Source organism: Chrysemys picta, chromosome 9, assembly GCF_011386835.1.
Source record: "Chrysemys picta bellii isolate R12L10 chromosome 9, ASM1138683v2, whole genome shotgun sequence".
In the NCBI taxonomy this organism is placed as follows: Eukaryota; Metazoa; Chordata; order Testudines; family Emydidae; genus Chrysemys; species Chrysemys picta.
The window spans coordinates 49195809-49215985 of record NC_088799.1 but is presented as its reverse complement, the minus strand read 5'-3'; the positions used below and the strand labels follow the sequence as shown (position 1 = coordinate 49215985).

Sequence of the window (20177 nt, the reverse complement as noted above, 5' to 3'; positions counted from 1 at the left end):
GCCTGGATGCCTGAAGAGCACCGTGAAAAAACCCACCCACCAAAATAATCATTGTCAAACACAATCAGACACATTTTCCAACTATGAACCATAGCAACACCAGAAGCCTTCAGAAGTAAATAATGTTTTCACCCCTCAGCTCATAGAGAGACTGCAAACCCTTCAGGGCAGGGATTAGCTCTTATCTAGATCTGTACAATGTCCAACACAATGAAGTCCCTAACCCTGAATGGGAACCTTTGGGTACTAGTATAATATAAATACTGAATATTATTTTACAACAACACTTTAAAGGAGTACAAGAGTTTATCTTGCATAAGTGCAAGGAGATGGACTACAGACTAACATTTCACCCAATTCTATCACTTAGGATTTTATGACAAGAAGATTTGTAAGAGTTGCAATTTTAAGCATTAGTTACATTGCAGCCCCTCTCCCTCTAGCTCCTGTTGAGGATTACCATTTGGCTGATGTGAGCTGCATTTCAATAGGCTTGTCCCTTTGTAACATCTTCACAAAAATCTGTGGTAATAATTCTCCATCAACCAAAACTGCAAACAATGAAAAAGAGGATTCAGGAAATAATTCAAATTCAGTTAATTTGTAAAATGAACATATTAGCCACTGAAGCTTTCAGCTTACCATTTACAAGAGTCATTGATACCTGGGGGTTTTCAAAGGCTAGAACTGAGAAGCATTTCAATGCTTGCATTCGAACCTGTACAAAAACATAGGATTTACATTTCTTTACGTTTCACAAATATTAACCCAAAATAAGTCACACTGTGTTACACTATTTTAAGCTAACTGGGCTTTTGGAAATACTGGCTGATGAAGAAATCTAGATGTGGCTGAAAGGCTGGTGGAAGTGTCTGGGGACGTGGCTCGATTCTTCTGTGAAAGATCTGATATTATCTCTGCATGTTGTAGTTTGCACATTTGTGAAATCCAGGGGGAAGTGATTACTAATGGGAGGGAAAAGGAGGAGCAGAAGCTATCTGCCAACACTGCGCAAATCTTGGCAAGACTTGTTGCCAATGGCATGCATGACAGAGTCAATGATACTCTCTGCATACTTTGAGGGGAGCTTCAGAAGCATCCAAAGGAGTTAGCATAAATCTGACTAAAAGTTAATAGGATTTGTACTCCTAAATCCCTTCTGGATTTTTGAGAGCAATGCATAGCTATACTGAATTTATCTACACGATTAAAATAAATTTAAACTATCTAATCTGCTGTGATTATATTAGGGCTGTCGATTAATCGCAGGTAACTCACGCGATTAACTCAAAAAAATTAATCGTGATTAAAAAAATTAATCACGATTAATCGCACTGTTAAACAATAGGATACCAATTGAAATCTATTAAATATTTTTGGATGTTTTTCTACATTTTCAAATATATTGATTTCTATTAGAACACAAAATACAAATTGTACAGTGCTCACTTTATATTATTTTTTATTAAAAATATTTGCACTGTAAAAATGATAAACAAAAGAAAGTATTTTTCAGTTCACTTTATACAAGTACTGTAGTGCAATCTCTTTATCGTGAAAGCATAACTTACAAATGTAGATTTGTTTTGGTTACATAACTGCTTTAAAAAAAAATGTAAAACTTTAGAGCCTAAAGTCCATTCAGTTGTACTTCTTATTTAGCCAATCGCTCAGACAAACAAGTTTGGTTACAATTTGCAGGAGATAATGCAGCCCGCTTCTTGTTTACAATATCACCTGAAGTGAGACCAAGCATTCACATGGCACTTTTTTAGCAGGCGTTGCAAGGTATTTGCGTGCCAGATATGCTAAACATTTGTATGCCCCTTCATGCTTCAGCCACCATTCCAGAGGACATACTTTCATGCTGATGATGCTCATTAAAAAAATAATGCGTTAATTAAATTTGTGACTGAACTGGTTGGGGGAGAACTGTATGTCTCCTGTTTTGTTTTACCCACATTCTGCCATATATTTCATGTTATAGCAGTCTCGGATGATGACCCAGCACATATTCGTTTTATGAACACTTTCACTGCAGATTTGACAAAACGCAAAGAAGGTACCAATGTGAGATTTCTAAAGATAGCTACAGCACTCGACCCAAGATTTAAGAATCTGAAGTGCCTTCCAAAATCTGATCAACTGGGGTGTGGAGCATGCTTTCAGAAGTCTTAGAAGATCAACACTCCAATGTGGAAACTACAGAACCCGAACCACCAAAAAAGAAAATCAGCCTTCTGCTGGTGGCATCTAACTCAGCTGATGAAAATGAACATGTCAGTCCACTCTGCTTTGGATCGTTATCGAGTAGAACCCATCATAAGCATGGATGCATGTCCTCTGGAATGATGGTTGAACCATGAAGGCACATATGAATCTTTAGAGCATCTGGCACATAATATCTTGCAACGCAGGCTACAACGGTGCCATGCAAACGTCTGTTCTCACTTTCAGGTGCCATTGTAAACAAGAAGCGGGCAGCATTATCTCCTGCAATTTGTAACCCAACTTTTATGTCTGAGCAATCGGCTGAAAAAGAAGTAGGACAGACTTTAGGTTATAAATTTTTACATTGTTTTATTTCTGAATGGAGTTAGTTCTACATTTGTAAGTTCAACTTTCATGATAAAGTGATTGCACTACAGTACTTGTATTAGGTGAACTGAAAAATACTTTTTTTTTTTTTTTACAGTGCAAGTATTTGAAATCAAAATAAATATAAAGTGAGCACTGTACACTTTGTATTCTGTACTGTAATTGAAATCAATATATTTGAAAATGTAGAAAACACCCAAAAATATTTAAATAAATGGTATTTATTATTAACAGCACAATTAATTGCAATTAATTTTTTAATTGCTTGATAGCCCTAGATTATATATCATCACTGTTATCTGCACTTCTGCCATTGCTATTATACAATGACATTAAACACAATATTATGCAAGTGTATACTGGGTGGGTTTTCATGTTGCTTTTGGTATTTGCTTTTGTTACTCTACCTATAAAGATATCACATGATATAAGATAGTCTTTTGAATATAGCAAAATAAAATTGATTATTGCTATTCAGTCAACCTTGGCCTTCCAACCTGCGAGGGAAGACATTGGTGGGGTGGAGAGGGGAAGATCAAGAACTCAGTTTTGGCCATGGTGATTTTAAATAGGAGATCATGAGGAGACCAAGATGCTGGTTTAGACATAGGGAGCTGGGTCTGGAGTTGGGAGAGATTTATGAGTCATTCATCAGATTATTTGATGCTACAGAACAGAGAAAGAAAAGACAGAGGCCTTTGGGAGAGTTGAAGTTGGGGCGGGGGTGTGTGAATCAAACAGACCACTGAAAATACAATTAGAGGGGTCAGTAGACAGCCAGGACTGGACAGAGAGTATCAAAAGCAAGGAGGACAAGAAGAGAAGCATGGGTGATAGGTCAGAGATAGCATCATGGTATGCTGAAACCCGCCACTGGATCAGGAGTGGAGTGATGATAGACACAGTTAGTCTTAAAGGTGCCACAGGACCCTCTGTTGCTTTTTACAGATTCAGACTAACACGGCTACCCCTCTGATACTTGACAGTCACAGGGACTCAATCCCCAAATAGGGTCTTATCTGATGTCAAATGGACCACTTCCAGAAGTTGGACACTTCCTGACTTTGGTGGAGGAATCAAGTTCCTCTTACTCATGGAGTGAATAGATGATGGCAGCGTTGTTTGCCAAGAAGCGCACAGACTTGTCCTCGAAACAAGGAAGGAAAGTGTTCCATGCCAGTCAAATAATTTTTGCCCATCTCACGTAGGACAACTGACTTTCAAACCTGTAGGAATCAGTCTGCAATAAATAAGTTGTTGCAGAGTGGAGCCCACAATGGCTCCTTGTGAACTCAAGGGGTTGAGTGACAATGAATGTTGATTTTCTTGTGGTTGATCCTGAGCCCAAGGAAGCGAAAACATTTATACACATTGTCCAAATTATACTTCACCCCTTGTGAAAAGAGCTCTTTTGGCTAATCACATAGATAAGCCAGCCTTGCAAAAAATCACATGAACAGGGACAGTTTTTTTTTTTTTTTTTTTTTTTTAATTTAAACACAGAAGAATCATTTGTATTTTCCTTATCAGGGTAAGGTAAAAATAAGTAAATAGGTTTGTGTGTCAGGGCTATTAAATTTTCATTACAATGAAACCCTTGAGTCTTGGGGTTGCTAAAAGACCAAAGAGTAGAACCAAGTACAAGTAATGGGGACTGCAGCATGGTTAGACAGCCAAGGTGGGTGAGGTAATAGCTTTTATTGGACTAACTTCTTTGGTCCAATAAAAGATATTACATCACCCACCTTGTGTCTCTAATATCCTGGGACCGACATGGCTACAACTACACTGCATACATAGACAGTCTGAGTGAAACATGAAATTAAGTGCCTTTGAGGTCGACAGCCCACAAAAAATCCTGCTGATTTACACCCACCATATGGGATCAGAATTGTTGGATATAATTATTCTACCTTAAAACAAGGATGATGCAAAACACTCCCTTTTTCTTGGCAAAAAGGATATAATGGGAAGAGCCCCCCTTATCCAGAAGCTGGTAAAGAAACTTTGTTTCCAAATAAAGGAGAAAGGCTCTCTGCATTTTCTCACGAGAAGGCTTCCTGAAAAGGGCTGGGCAAGGCGTTTAGGGGAAGCAGCTTGGAGTAGGATATCCTTTCTGGATGACTTCTAGGACCTATCTGTTTGAAGCAATTGCCCTTAATAATACCAAGCGAAAAGGAGCAAGTCAGTTACTATGGGGGAAAAGGGAAGGGTAAAGTATCTATGAGGAAAGGTTCGTGGTTCCTGACAGCGCCATCAAAATGTTTTCTGGAAAACCGTGCCAGTGAAGATGAAGCACTGAACTCACTACAACTTTCTGCTACAATGTTTTTTCTCTGCTGGCTTGATGGAACTGTTTCTGATCAAGTCCCTAGAATTACTTTTGTGTGTGTAGATGAAACAACTCTTTCAGATATCTCATGCAGGTAGAATTTGTAATATGTGAAACATCCATAAAGCATGGATTTTATTAACAGAAATATTCTATATCAATGGTCATTATAGATCAATGGTCATTATTGACCCTAGACACAGAAAACACAAGCTATTTCTATGTTTTACGGGAAGAGGAGATTCCAACCTGAGAAATTAATTGCCAAATCTCAGGTTACCAGCAAACTTGTTGTTTTTATCCTGGTTGAGAAGTTATTCCATATTTCTGTTAAAGTTATTTTATTAAATACAAATACACTAGTGGTTTTAAAGAACTGCTTCATATTAATAGTACTAAGAAAAGTATAATTGTACCATGTAGATCTATCTAGGTCTATTTAAAAGCAGAGGCAATTTTAATGTGTTCTGGACATTGAACATCTTCTATGTGAAAGTCTCAGAACTTAAAGGGAAAGTCCTGTTGCTAAGTAACCATAATCACAGGACTGTCTATAGAGTTAAATATATGCACAAACACAATAAAAGGGACATGCTCTTATCTGAAATAAATATTGATTCAGTCACTTCTTCAGTTTTCATTAATGCTGAGCACGACAACATTTATATAAAAATAAGGCTGTCGATTAATTGCAGTTAACTCACACGATTAACAAAAAAACTTAATCGTGATTAAAAAAATTAATTACGATTAATTGCAATTTTAATCGCACTGTTAAACAATAGAATACCAATAGAAATTTATTAAATATTTTGGATGTTTTTCTACATTTTCAAATATATTGATTTCAGTTACAACACAGAACACAAAGTGTACAGTACTTGCTTTATATTGTTTTTATTGAAAATATTTGCACTGTAAAAATGATAAACAAAAGGAACAGTATTTTTCAATTTACCTCATACAAGTACTGCAGTGCAATCTCTATCATGAAAGCATAACTTACAAATGTAGATTTTTTTTGTTACATAACTGCATTCAAAAATAAAACAATATACAACTTTAGAGCCTAAAGTCCACTCAGTCCAACTTCTTGTTCAACCAATTGCTAAGACAAACAAGTTTGTTTAAATTTACAGGAGATAATACCGCCACTCTCCTGAAAGTGAGAACAGACGTTTGCATGGCACTTTTGTAGTTAGCACTGCAAGGTATTTATGTGCCAGATATACTAAACATTCGTATGCACTCGACCCAAGATTTAAAAATCTGAAGTGCCTTCCAAAATCTGATCAGCATGGGGTGTGGAGCATGCTTTCAGAAGTCTCAAAAGAGCAACACACCGATGCAGTAACTACAGAAAACAAACCACCAAAAAAGAAAATCAATCTTCTGCTGGTAGCATCTGATTCAGATGATGAAAATGAACATGCGTTGGCCTGCATTGCTTTGGACTGTTATCAAGCAGAACCCATCATTAGCATGGACGCATAGCATGTGGAATGGTGGTTGAAGCATGAAGGGATATATGAATTTTTAGTGCATCTGGCACGTAAATATATTGCAATGCCGGCTGCACCAGTGCCATGCCTGTTCTCACTTTCAGGTGACATTGTAAACAAGAAGCGGGCAGCATTATCTCCTGCAAATGAAAACAAACTTGTTTGTCTGAGCGATTGGCTGAATAAGAAGGAGGACTGAGTGGACTTGTAGGGTCTAAAGTTTTACACTGATTTATTTTTGAATGCAGTTTTTTTGGTACATAATTCTACATTTGTAAGTTCAACTTTCATGATAAAGTGATTGCACTACAGTAATTGTATTAGGTGAACTGAAAAATACTATTTTTTTTTTTTTACAGTGCAAGTATTTGAAATCAAAATAAATATAAAGTGAGCACTGTACACTTTGTAGTCTGAGTTGTAATTGAAATCAATATATTTGAAAATGTGGAAAACATCCAAAAATATTCATATAAATAGTATTCTATTATTGTTTAACAGCGCGATTAATCACACGATTAATCGTGATTAATTTTTTTAATCGCTTGACAGCCCTAATAAAAAACCAAGATTAAATATTTAATTTATAAAATGGAGAGTCAATGTGAAGTGAACATCTGAAAACTAAACCCAGGCAAAATGTATAATAATTAACTGAACCACCATGAAAACTTCATTGCAAGAAAATAAAAATGATCCAGGTATTGAGCGAACTAAGAAAGAACAAAAAAGGATAAACTTCATATCACTACCTGGTTAAAGATATTTCCCATATGGAATGTACTAACCTATATAAAAAAGGATGTTAAAAATAAAACAAAACACTCAATTTAGGGGAATGCTAAAATCAACATTGCCCAAGGAAACTTAATTTAATTTTTGTCGGTATATATCCTCATATAGTCTCATTACATGATTATATGTTATTTTTCTACAGCACGGATGGTGAAATAAAGCAACGGTTCAGTATTTTTTTAATCCTCAATATTTAGCATAGGGCCTCCATACCTCATTTACTGCACACCATCCTGCACTGAATACTTAATTATAAATATCTTTATGGGCTTTCCTATTGCACTCATGATTATAGCATTTGCACCTCAAATATTAATTTATCTTTACAATAACCCTGTGAATTAGATAAACTTTAGCCACATTGTACAGATGGGAACTGAGCCAGAGTAATTAGAGCCAAAATTTGCAGAAGAGACAACTAATCATGATGTTTCAGTGTTTGGAGGCCCAACTAGGGACACCTAAAGTCTCATATTTCAGGTATGCTGAGCACCCACAGCTCCCATTAACTTCAAATGGAGTAGTGAGTACTTGGCTCTTCTGAAAACCAAGCCCTAAGGCCAGAATTTTCAGAATGACTTGGGTCAGATTTTCCAAAAACCTCAGCGGTCAGTGTGCAAGGAGTCGTAGTATGTGATGATGTAATTAAAACAGTTGAAGGCAAAAACTCATTAGATAAATGCTGCAGACTTGATACTATTTCTGGGAGTTTTGGAAATATACTTTGAAGTTGTCCAGACATGATGAAACACCGATAAAAATGTTCCTGTACAATTATAAAAACACCCTCACTCTCTCTATATAAAAATATAGCTAAATATATATATATATTAAAAAGAAAACGTATGCCTACTCTGAGTTAAGTGATAAAGCACAGACCTTTGGATATTCAGAGAACTTTCTACAGTTTTGACTGGACTATCTCTGCCGTGGCCTGATTGGCTGTTTGTGAAGGAAGGAGAGAGAAGGTTGGAGCACTCTCTTCCCCTCAATTTCACTCCACATCTGCCTTTCTTATACTCTTCTCCCCTGCCTTATTCCCCTCGCCCTCAACCCTTCACTTCTCTTTCCATTTAGCTGATTCCACTCCTAAGTAAACCCACCAAAAATCATGGAACTAACATGACATTTGCTGCCATCACATTTGCTCACTCTGCTTATATGTTCTACTCCGTCACCCATCCTGTGTCTGTCAGGTCTATTTAGATTGTCAGCTGTTTGGGAAAGGGCTCAATTATACAGCACCAGTACAATGGGGCCCACTCTTAGGCCTGGTCTACACTAGGAGTTTATGTCGAATTTAGCTGCGTTAAATTGAATTAACTCTGCACCCGTCCACACAACAAAGCTATTTAGTTCGACATAGAGGTCTCTTAAATTCGACTTCTGCACTCCTCCCCAACGAGGGGAGTAGTGCTAAATTCGACATGGCTAGGTTGAATTAGGGTAGGTGTGGATGGAAATCGACGCTAATAGCTCCGGGAGCTATCCCACAGTGCACCACTCTGTTGACGCTCTGGACAGCAGTACGAGCTCGGATGCTCTGACCAGCCACACAGGAAAAGCCCCGGGAAAATTTGAATTCCTTTTCCTGTCTGGGCAGTTTGAATCTCATTTCCTGTTTGGACATCGTGGCGAGCTCAGCAGCACTGGCAACGATGCAGAGCTCTCCAGCAGAGATGGCCATGCAATCTCAGAATAGAAAGAGGGCCCCAGCATGGACTGATCGGAAGTCTTGGATCTGATCGCTGTGAGGGGCGATGAGTCCGTGCTTTCGGAGCTGCGATCGAAAAGACGGAATGCAAAGATCTACGAGAAGATCTCCAAAGCCATGACAGAGAGAGGATACAGCCGGGATGCAACGCAGTGCTGCGTGAAAATCAAGGAGCTGAGACAAGGGTACCAGAAGACCAAAGAGGCAAACGGATGCTCCGGATCCCAGCCCCAGACATGCCGTTTCTACGAGGCATTGCATTCCATCCTAGGTGCGGCCGCCACCATTACCCCACCACTGACTGTGGACTCTGAGGATGGGATATTGTCGACGCCCGCTTCCTCGGAGATGGTAGTGGACAGGCAAGATGAGGAAGGAGATGAGGAGGACGAGGCAGTCGACAGCGCTTACAATGCTGATTTCCCAGACAGCCAGGATCTCTTTATCACCCTCACAGAGATCCCCTACCAACCGTCCCCAGGCGTTAACCCGGACCCAGAATCAGGGGAAGGATCAGCCGGTAAGTGTTTTAAACATGTAAACATTTATTTAGAACAGAACATTAATATTAAACTGTGGGTTTTTCATGATTAGATTGTCCTAGGCACTTAAAGTTTTAGTCTTTGGCAATGCAACTGCTGCAAAAAAATCTAACAATGTCCGGTATATCTTGATTGGTTTGCCCTAGGCGCTCTACTGTTTAGTCCTTGCCAGTGCAGCTACAGTAAAATTCGGTCTATATGTCCTGGGATAGAGCAGAAATCCTCATGGGACATCTCCATGAAGCTCTCCTGGAGGTAATTGGAAAGCCTTTGCATGAGGTTCCTTGAGAGAGCAGCCTTGTTGTGTCCTCCGTAGTATGAAACGTTTCCGCGCCAGGCTATCATCAAGTACTCCGGTATCATTGCCTTGCACAGCATGGCGGCATACGGCCCTGGTCTTTGCAGGCTTTCACGAAGCATGCGTTCTTTGTCGCTGTCTGAAATCCGCATCAGAGTGATGTCGCTCATGGTGACCTGCTTTGAATTAGGGGAATGTTAGTATTGGGACTGCTTGCCTGTTCCTTTACAGAACTGTAACCGGCGGTTTACAGCCATGCGGTGGAGGCGGGAGAGGGGCAGCATAGAGGGATCTTTCTCGGGGACAGCCACGAGGGGGTGGGACAGGGGCAGAGTTCATGCTTGCCGGATTCCTGGCAGCAGGAACTGGCCAACGCTAGGAGCATTGCTTTGAACGTCAAAGTAGGGCAGTGCTATTATTAAAGTTTTAAGGTGCCACAAGTCTACGGCTTACCATGTCAGCCTGCTATCCAAATTCCACTGTCCTGTTCCGCTTCTGTGATCTGCACTGCAAGACCCCAGGGACTGAATGCGAAGGCCAAAAATTCGACCTTGTCCTGAGTGCGCATGTGATAGGCGCTGTGAATGGTCTTGTTCACAGAGAAAGACTATTTTCTTTGTTCACCAAAAAATGTATCTTTCTGAGGAATTCACTCCCTTTTTCCCATCCCACAGCTGTGACTGTCTCCCAACCTACCCGGTCATCAGACTCCCAGAGGCTGGCACAGATTAGGCGTAGAAAGAAAAGGACACGGTACGACATGTTCTCAGAACTTATGGGCTGCTCCCGAGCCGAGGCAACCCTGCAGACTCAGTGGAGGGAGAACATGTCCCAATACCAGCGAGCACACAGCGAACGGGAGGAGAGGTGGCGGCAGGAAGACCAGCAGGGGATTCAAATGCTGCTTGGACTAATGAGGGAGCAAACGGACAGGCTCCGGCGCCTTGTGGATGTTCTGCAGGACTGGAGGCAGGAGGACAGAGCCCCGCTGCAGTCTATCTGTAACCACCGTCCCCCGCCAAAGTCCCATACCCCCGTCACCCAAAGTACCAAGAAGGAGGGGCTGCAGAGTCCATGAAAACTGTCATTCTACCGCTGCAGACTGCTCAAGTGGCAGAAGGCTGTCATTCTCCAAAATTTGATAAGTCCTTTCCTTCCCGCCTCACCCAAGCCCCCATCCCAGTTTCATCCCATGTCTAGTTGCGAATAAAAAATACGTTTCTGTTAATTACTGTTTCCATCATGTTTTTTTTAGAGGACAGTCTGTTTGAAGGGGGGGAAGGGGGTTGGTACAGACATGGGGGCAGGTTCAGCAGCAGGTCACACACACAGTGCAGTCCCTAGGCACCCTGGTCAGTCTGGGAGGTGGCTTTCATTTTCTGTGGTGGGGCAGGGGGGTGGGGGGGAGGGGCTATGTGACTTTGTGGTGGGGGAGGGCGGTTAGAGATCTTATGCAGCGGTCCTTATCCTGGATCACAGAGCCACGCAGCAGCGGATCTGTAACCGTCCTCCCCCTGCCACAAAGTCACATCGCCCCCCCACACAGAGTCCCGAACAGGAGGGGTGGCAGGCTCCGTTGAAACAATCAGTCCACCAGTGTGGACCACTGTAGAAGCAGGAGCCTGTCATTCCTCGAGTTTAGAAGCGTCCTTTGCATCACTACACTACACCCGCTCCCCACCACAGTCTGCGTCCCAGTTTCAAAACTTTACCGCAAAAACAGTAATAAAGAAAATGTTGCTCATTAACAAATTTTCCGTGATTTTATTTTTAAACGTGGGTTGGAAGGGGGTGAACGGGGTATGAAACTGGAGAGAATAGTGAACATTCACTGGGTAAAGAAACGGGGGCAGGTTCAGCTTCTCTGTAAACAAACTAAATAGTCACAGGTTACCCTGCTCACTCAGGAACCTAGCTTTCAAAGCCTCCCGGATGCACAGCGCGTCCCGCTGGGCTCTTCTAATCGCACGGCTGTCTGGCTGGGCATAATCAGCAGCCAGGCGACTTGCCTCAACCTCCCACCCTGCCATTAAGGTATCCCCCTTGCTCTCACAGAGATTGTGGAGCACACAGCAAGCTGCAATAACAATGGGGATATTGGTTTCGCTGAGATCAGAGCGAGTCAGTAAGCTTCTCCATCTCCCCTTGAGACGTCCAAAAGCACACTCCACCACCATTCTGCACTTGCTCAGACGGTAGTTGAAGAGTTCCTTTTCACTGTCCAGGGTGCCTGTATAGGGCTTCATGAGCCAGGGCATTAGCGGGTAGGCTGGGTCCCCGAGGATCACTATAGGCATCTCCACATCCCCAACAGTTATTTTGTGGTCCGGGAAGTAAATACCTTCCTGCAGCCATCTAAACAGACCAGAGTTCCTGAAAACACAAGCGTCATGAACCTCGCCCGGCCATCCGACGTTGATGTTGGTAAAACGTCCCCTATGGTCCACCAGTGCTTGCAGCACCATTGAAAAGTAGCCCTTTCGGTTAATGTACTGGCTGGCCTGGTGGTCCGGTCCCAGGATAGGGATGTGAGTTCCATCTATAGCCCCACCGCAGTTTGGGAATCCCATCGCGGCGAAGCCATCTATGATGACCTCCACGTTTCCCAGGGTCACTACCTTTGATAGCAGTACATCAACGATTGCGTTGGCTACTTGCATCACAACAACCCCCACGGTAGATTTGCCCACGCCAAAGTGGTTCGCGACTGACTGGTAGCTGTCTGGCGTTGCAAGCTTCCAGAGGCTATGGCCACTCGCTTCTGGACAGTCAGGGCTGCTCGCATCCAGGTGTCCTTGCGCTTCAGGGCAGGGGACAGCAACTCACAAAGTTCAAGGAAAGTTCCCTTCCGCATGCGAAAGTTTCTCAGCCACTGGGATTCATCCCAGACCTGCAGCACTATGCGGTCCCACCAGTCCGTGCTTGTTTCACGTGCCCAGAATCGCCGTTCCACGGCATCAACATGACCCAGTGCCACCATGATGTCCACGGCGCGGGGTCCCGCGCTTTGTGACAGGTCTGTGCCACTCTCAGACTTCATGTCCTCATCGCGCTGCCGTAGCCTCCTCGCCTGATTTCTCAGCATCTGCATGTCGCTGATAAGGTGCGAGGTGTTGACAACAGCCATAACTGCAGCGATGGTCGCGTCCACGCTGTGCTGTGGCGTCCACGCTGTCACTCACCAGAAAAGTGCGCGAACTGATTGCCCGCTGGCGCTTTCAGGGAGGGAGGGCGGGAGTGACGGTTGGATGACGACAGTTACCCAAAACCACCCTTGACACATTTTTTCCCCCAGCAGGCATTGGGGGCTCAACCCAGAATTCCAATGGGCAGCGGGGACTGCGGGAACTGCGGGATAGCTACCCACAGTGCACCGCTTCCAATGTCGATGCTTGCCCCATTAGTGTGGACTCACACAGTCGAATTACTGTCCTTAGTGTGGATACACACGTTCGACTTTGTAATATCGATTCCACATATTCGATTTAAGTGAAATCGAACTACTCTCGTAGTGTAGACATACCCTTAGACACTACCATAATAAACATGATTAACAAAATAAAAATAAAAACAAACTGCTAAGTCTGATTTGAACATCTGGTTTATTGGGGCTAGGGAAACTGTTGCTGAATGTTAATAGTTCCTAAAAAAGCTACTTCCTTTAAAAAAAAAAAAGTACCTATAATACTCTCCAAAATTTGGAAGAAAGCAATTAAACATCAATTGGTAACAAAACACAGAGTCCTGTTTAGTGTCTAGATGCACTCCCGACCCTAGCAGAGAGGTGTCTGTCATTATGACGACTGTTGGGGAGGGACACACAAATGAAACTCCTGTGCACACGCTGTGATAATCTTTCCACCAGTTGAGGTACTGTTGTACAGAGGTAGGAATGGAAAGCAGCACATTTAAACTGTGTCTGCTTGGTGACTAAACCGTTCTGAGCCACCCCTGAAGGCAGCACCTTCGAAACCTTGCATATTCTGTAACAAAGGTGGTGGCTGCCATGTGCTCCAGCAACTAAAGACAGTTCTTGATCATAGTTTGGGGGCTGAGCTGAATTGTGCTGGCTATGTTGGAAAGGGCAGAAGAAGGTAGGCTCTTGCTGTTATTGAATCAAGGTTTCCCTCCATGAATTCTAAGCCTTGGACAGAGGTCAAAGTGGATTTTTGAATGTCCAATTGCAGGCCCAATTCAAGGAAGAGACCTATGGCGGTGGAGGTTGCTCAAGATGTCAGTTCCAGGAAGCAGCCCTTCAGCAGACAATTGGACATGTAAGGGAATACCAAGATACCTTTCCTGTGGAGCAGACCAAAGGGGAGCACTCAGTATTGAAAGTGGTCGTGGCAGACAGTGAAACATAGGAATCATTTGTGGTATGGGTGGATAGCAATATGGAAACATGCGTCTTGAAGGTTGAGGACTGATAACCAATCCCCCTGCTCTACTGACAGAGTTATTGCTGCAAGTGTCGCAGTTTTGAATTTCAGTGTCTTCACATAGGTACTGAATATGGTCTCCAATTGCCACTCTTTTTTGGTACCAGAAGCTACTTTGAATAAAATCCCTTCCCTTTGTGCTGCATGAGGACCGATACTATGGCTCCCAAATGTAAGAGAGTGTCTATTTCTTGACAAAGCAAGCTTTCATGAGGAGGTCCCTGAAGAGGGATGGGGAAGGGGGGGTTTGTTGGTGGAAGTGTAGTAAAGTGGATGTTGTATCCTTTGGAGATGACGTCCAAAACTACTTGTCCATAGTGATCAAATCCCAGGAGCACCTGAAGGAGCGAAGGTGGTCACCAAAAGAAATAAGGGTGGTGAATTGGTGCAGCTCAAGAGGATGAGGATGGCAATTTGAGCCCGTGACCAAAGCATCAAAATTGCTGCTTGGACATGGACAGCTTCTTTCTATAGAACCTCTGTCTCTTTTGGTGAGATTCATACAATTTCTCTTGGCCTGGGTCAGAAGCCAGGAATAGAGAGCTCTCCATCAGGAGGAGACTAAGCTTTATCTGTTTTTTCTAGCTCTTGATTTCAGTACCAAAGAAAAAGTTGCACTTGTGAGCAACATGTGATTCCCCAAGGCAACGGATGCAGGAGGAGTGCCAGTAGCGGATCGGGATCGCCTCCCAACATGACAGACAGCAGTTGAAGCTGGGACAACTGGGCATAACCTCCCAGTAAAAGAAAAAATTATTAACTAGCTTATATCTACCTAAATATAAAGAAAAGATAAGAAGCTATATTACTACTAACTACAGAAACAAACACTAACACTATTAGTGACTATTAATGAAAGAAGCGGAAAGCTGAGTGTACAGGAGTTGGCTGGGGCTTGACCCGCTCTGGGGCGGCGGGGAGCCACACCAACTCACTACCTGCTGGGGCTTGAGTGCTTTGTCTGGCTGCAGGGTCTCGCCCGGCAGCCCTTGCCGCCCTGAAAGATACAGGAAGCCCGACCCCGGCTCAGGGCGGGCACCAGCGTTAGGTCAGGGCTCAGACCCTTAGTCAGGGTTGAGCAACAGTAAACAATTATTTAGCCCAGGCCCTAGGTCAGGGCGGGGCAACAAACGCTGAGGCAGAGATCAGGCCCTCAGGCAGGGCTGAGCCACCGTAATAGGCCTGAGCCTCAACAGGCCTGGGAGAGGGGGAGACTGCCACCCACCGGTTGGGTGGTGGGGGGACGCAGGCCCTCCCACTCCACTGCGTCCCAGCTCGGGGCCCTAGCAACGGCAGAAGACCCGCTGCTTCATCAGTGGGGATCCTGGCCGCAGCACACTGACATCGGCTCTGGCAGTGCTGCAGCCAGATTGGGGTCGGCTGCCCCCGGGCTACTTCCAGACTCCCCCTCTGGGTCTACCTGGGTGCTGGCATCGGCCTCGGGGGGATCCTGGACCATGGGTTCGTCCGGCCAGGGATCGTTTGGCAAGTCCGGTAGCTCCTCCAGATAGGAGGCGCAGGGCAGGCCTGGCAGCTCCTCTGGGTAGTAGGCGCCGGGCAGGCTCAGTGGTTCCTCTGGGTAGCGGGCTCAGGGCAGGCCCGGCAACTCCTGACAGTCACTCCGGGCCATGGAGGTTTCCCAGCCCCGAGCTAGGCTGGAGACGTCTGGTCTCTCCGGCTGTTGGGGCCAGACTGAGTTCTGAGGGCCCGGTTTTATACTTCCGGGTTGCCGCCTGACCCTCTGAGGGGCGGGCTCAGAACTCCCTAGCTCCGCCCACTCCGGCCTCCGGATGGGCTCTTCCCCTTCTGGGGCGGCGGGGAGCCACACCGACTCACTACACACCCCCTCTCCTCAAGTCTGGCTCCCGGTCTTCGGGGCCAGACCCATCCGTCCCCCCTACACGGGACAGGAAGTCCGCATTGGCATGTTCCTTACTGGCCCTATGCTGGACGGTAAAAGCGTAGGATTGTAAGGCCAGATACCACTGCAACAATCGGTCATTGTTGTTCTTCATCCTCATCAGCCATCGGAAGGGGGCATGGTCCGTGACTAGCGTGAATGGTGCACCCAGGAGGTAATATCGTAGGGCGTCACAGGCCCATTTGATGGCGAGTGCCTCTTTCTCGACCACGGCGTAGTTCCTTTCACGGGGGAACAATTTTCAGCTCAGGTATAGAACCGGGTGGTCTGCTCTGTCAATCTCTTGGGATAGGACGGCCCCCAGCCCTACCTCTGAGGCATCTGTCTGCAGGATGAACCCTCGGTGGAAGTCTGGGCTGTATAGGACCGGCTCCTGGCAAAGACACGTTTGAAGTGTCCGGAAGGCGTTTTCACAGTCCGGGGTCCTCTGCACCTGCCGGGGGCTGTTCTTTATCAACAGCCTGGTTAAGGGAGCTGCTATGGATGCAAACTGGGGGATGAATCGTCGATAGTACCCGACGAGTCCCAGGAACTGTCGAACTTGGAGTTTCATAGTGGGGGTCGGGCAAGTGGCCAGGGCTTGTACTTTCCCGGCGAGGGGCTTCACTCGTCCTCCCCCTATAGTGTACCCCAAGTATGTGGTCTCCTGCCATCCGATCCGACACTTCTTCGGGTTGGCTGTCAGCCCCGCCTGTCGCAGGGTTCTCAGGACCGCCACCACCCGTTCTAGGTGGTCTTCCCAATGCTGGCTATAGATCACGACGTCATCCAGGTAGGCTGCCGCATAGTCTTGGTGGGGCTGGAGGAGGCGGTCCATTAGTCGCTGGAATGTGGCCGGGGCCCCATGGAGGCCAAAGGGCATCCGGGTGAACTGGTACAGTCCGGTAGGCGTAGCGAATGCGGTTTTTTCCTTAGATGGGTCGTCGAGCGGGATCTGCCAATACCCCTTACTGAGGTCAAGGGTGGTGATGAACTGGGCCTCGCCTAGCCGGCCCAGCAACTCGTCCACCCGGGGCATTGGATAGGCGTTGAAGCGTGAGATGGCATTCACCCGTCGGAAGTCTATACAAAAGTGTCGAGTGCTGTCAGGCTTGGGTACCAGGACCACCGGGCTACGCCACTCACTCTGAGATGGCTCGATGACCCCCAAGGCCAGCATGGCCTGTACTTCTTCCTCCACTTCCTGGCGCATCCGGTACGGCAGTGGCCTGGTCGTTTCTCGGATTACCTTCCCTGGTTCAGTCTGGACCGAGTGATAGACCAGGGTCGTGTATCCGGGTAGGGCCGTGAAGGTTCCTCACGGGCCAGGGCCCCAGCCTGAGCAAAGTGCTCCCGCAGCTGCAGGACATATTGCAGGAGGCCCTGGCTTGGAGATGGGGACTGCTCCCAGGTTTCTCGCATTAAGTCCAACAGGCCTCATGGACGGCGCCCGTACAGCAGTTCAAACAGGGAGAACTTGCTGGAAGACTGGGGTACCTCGCCAATGGCTAACAGCAGGGGAGGGAGCAACTGGTACCATCGGCGCAGTTCCTCTGGGGGAAACTTCCGCAACATTTCTTTGAGGGTCCGGTTAAATCGTTCTACCAGCCTGTCTGTCTGCGGGTGGTAGACGGAGGTCCGTAATTGTTTGACCCCCAGGAGCTTGCAGACCTGTTGCAACAAGCGGGAGGTGAAATTCGTTCCTTGATCCGTGAGGATTTCACGGGGCAAACACACCCGAGCGAAGACTTTCACCAATTCTCCGGCGATGGTCCGGGCCGTGGTGCTCCGTAATGGAATGGCCTCGGGGAAACGGGTGGCGTAGTCCACGATGACCAGGACATATTGGAACCCCGACGCACTTCTTGGGAGGGGGCCCACCAGGTCCATGGCCACCCGTTCAAAGGGGGTTTCCATTACAGGCATGGGGACCAGGGGTGCCCTGGGTACCCGTTGCGGAGCAGCTACCTGGCACTCCGGACAGGAGCTACAATAGTTCCTCACCTCCTGGTGAACACTGGGCCAGAAGAACCGCGTTAGAATCCTGGCAAGGGTTTTCTCCTGGCCCAGATGTCCAGCAGCCGGGATGTCATGTGCCAGCTTCATCATGGTGCGCCGGTGACACTGCGGTACCAGCAGCTGCATTTGGGGCTCCTTCGTGCGGGGGTCATGGTCCACCCAATAAAGACGGTGCCGGTGTAGTTCGAAGTGGGGCCACTGGGTCGCCCGTTCGGGGTTGATGATGGTCCCATCAACTGCCGCCAGTTGTTCATAGGCCTCGCTAAGGGTTGGGTCCGCTCTCTGGTCACGACAGAAATCGGTCTGGAGGCGGGGCTCCACCTCGGGCTCAAACCGGGAGTTGTCAGCTTCTTCGGTTCCTGATTCGGGTTCGGGGGTCCCGGGCTCCTCCCCCGGTAGGGTCCCCTGGGACTCTCCCTCCAAGGCCAGGGTTGACCAGAGGATTTCCTCAAAGGCAGGCCAATCCCGCCCCAGGATCACCAGGTACGCCAGTCGAGGGGCTAAGCCAACAACTATTCGGCGGGTGACGCCAGCCACGGTTAACCTGACCCAAGGCACTAGGATATGGCCGGACATCCCCATAGATACACTGCAGGTGGATTGTCCCCAAGTGGGGGTCCGCCTGGGGTCCCAACGCCTGGCGAACCAGTGTCTGGCTGCAGCCTGAGTCGATCAGGGCCTGGGTTGAGTGATCACCGACAACGACCGGGATCATTATCTTGGGAGCCTGTGGTAGTCGGGCTCTGGCGTCCCCTGCACAGACCTGACCGAAGCTACAGTCCATGTTGGTGCAGTCCTGTTGCAAGTGACCCAATTTCCCACAACAGAAGCAGAGCCTGAGGTCAGGACGACCTCCACGGGAGGGGGCTCCCATCAGACTCCTAGAGGGACTCCGGGGAATTCTCATGCCACTTGGCCCGGGGGTGACCGGTCCAGGTCGAGGGGGAGGTTCCGAGCGTCTGAGTCGAGGTCCCGGGCGGGTCTCTTGCCCGTGGCCCAGGTTCCGCAGCCCGGTCGGGGCATCCCCTCGCCGTTCGGTGTGCGGGTGTTCCGGCCCAGGGTTCTGAGGTCGAAGGGCGGGTCCCACGGGGGATTTCGCAGCGAAGAAGTCTTCCATTAGTGCGACGGCCGCAGCTAATGTTGCCGGCCAGTGGCGGAGCACCCAGGCCTGTCCTCGCGTTGGGAGGATGTGGACAAACTGCTCGAGAATAACTTGCTCTGTCACCTCCTCTGCGGTCCTCAGTTCAGGCTGTAGCCACCGCCTACATGTCTCCTTTAGGGCTTAGGCCACCAGCCTGGGTCGGGTGCCCACAGGGTACGTTTGGCTCCGGAACCACTGCCGAAACGTCTCTGGGCTGATGTCTAAGGTGTCCAAGATTGCGGCCTTCACCTGGCTGTAATCCCTGGCATCTTCTGTAGCCAGCCCCCGGTAAGCCATCTGGGCAGTCCCGGTTAGGTAGGGGGCCAGATGGGTGGCCCACTGGACCTGGGGACACCCTGCGACCAATGCCACCTGTTCGAATGTTACCAAGAATGCCTCAGGATCATCATCGGAGCCCATTTTGGTTAGCCGCACCGGGACGGCAGTGCGGGGCGATCCAGCCCCGTCCCCTGGCTGCAGGTCTACGGGGTGTGGCACTGTAGTCACAAGTTGCTGCAGCTGGTCTCCCAGCTGCTGAATGCGTTGCTGCTGCTGTTGCAGTTGGGCAGCGGCCTGCTGCTGCTGCTGCACGTGGGCGGCCTGCTCCCGCTCTTGACTCTCGGCCAGCAGTTGAAACAGTCGCTCCATCTCCATGGCCTCTCTTGGGGAGACTCTTCCCCTCAGACCCTTCTCACAGGGCCAATGGATCGAACGTCCCCACTTCTGGTACCACGTATACAGGAGTTGGCCGAGGCTCGACCCGCTCCGGGGCGGCGGGGAGCCACACCGACTCACTACCTGCTGGGGCTTGAGTGCTTTGTCTGGCTGCAGGGTCTCGCCCGGCAGCCCTTGCCGCCCTGAAAGATACAGGAAGCCCGACCCCGGCTCAGGGCGGGC

General features: G+C 47.2%; 1 protein-coding gene across 27 annotated transcripts in view; it reads right to left on the bottom strand.

Annotated features, from left to right (window-relative positions):
• ARMC8 (armadillo repeat containing 8) overlaps positions 1–20177 on the bottom strand; it is a 206221-nt gene that overhangs the window by 77942 nt on the left and 108102 nt on the right. For all 27 annotated transcript variants that reach the window (XR_010590141.1, XM_065556159.1, XM_065556162.1 and 24 more), the window contains 2 exons: positions 643–718; positions 461–551 (listed from right to left, as the gene is read on the bottom strand). Coding sequence is in view for 26 of the 27 variants with exons in the window: in XM_065556159.1 (XP_065412231.1) it covers positions 461–551; positions 643–718 (167 nt within the window). In the remaining variant the exon portion in view is untranslated. The remainder of the gene's footprint in view (positions 1–460; positions 552–642; positions 719–20177) is intronic.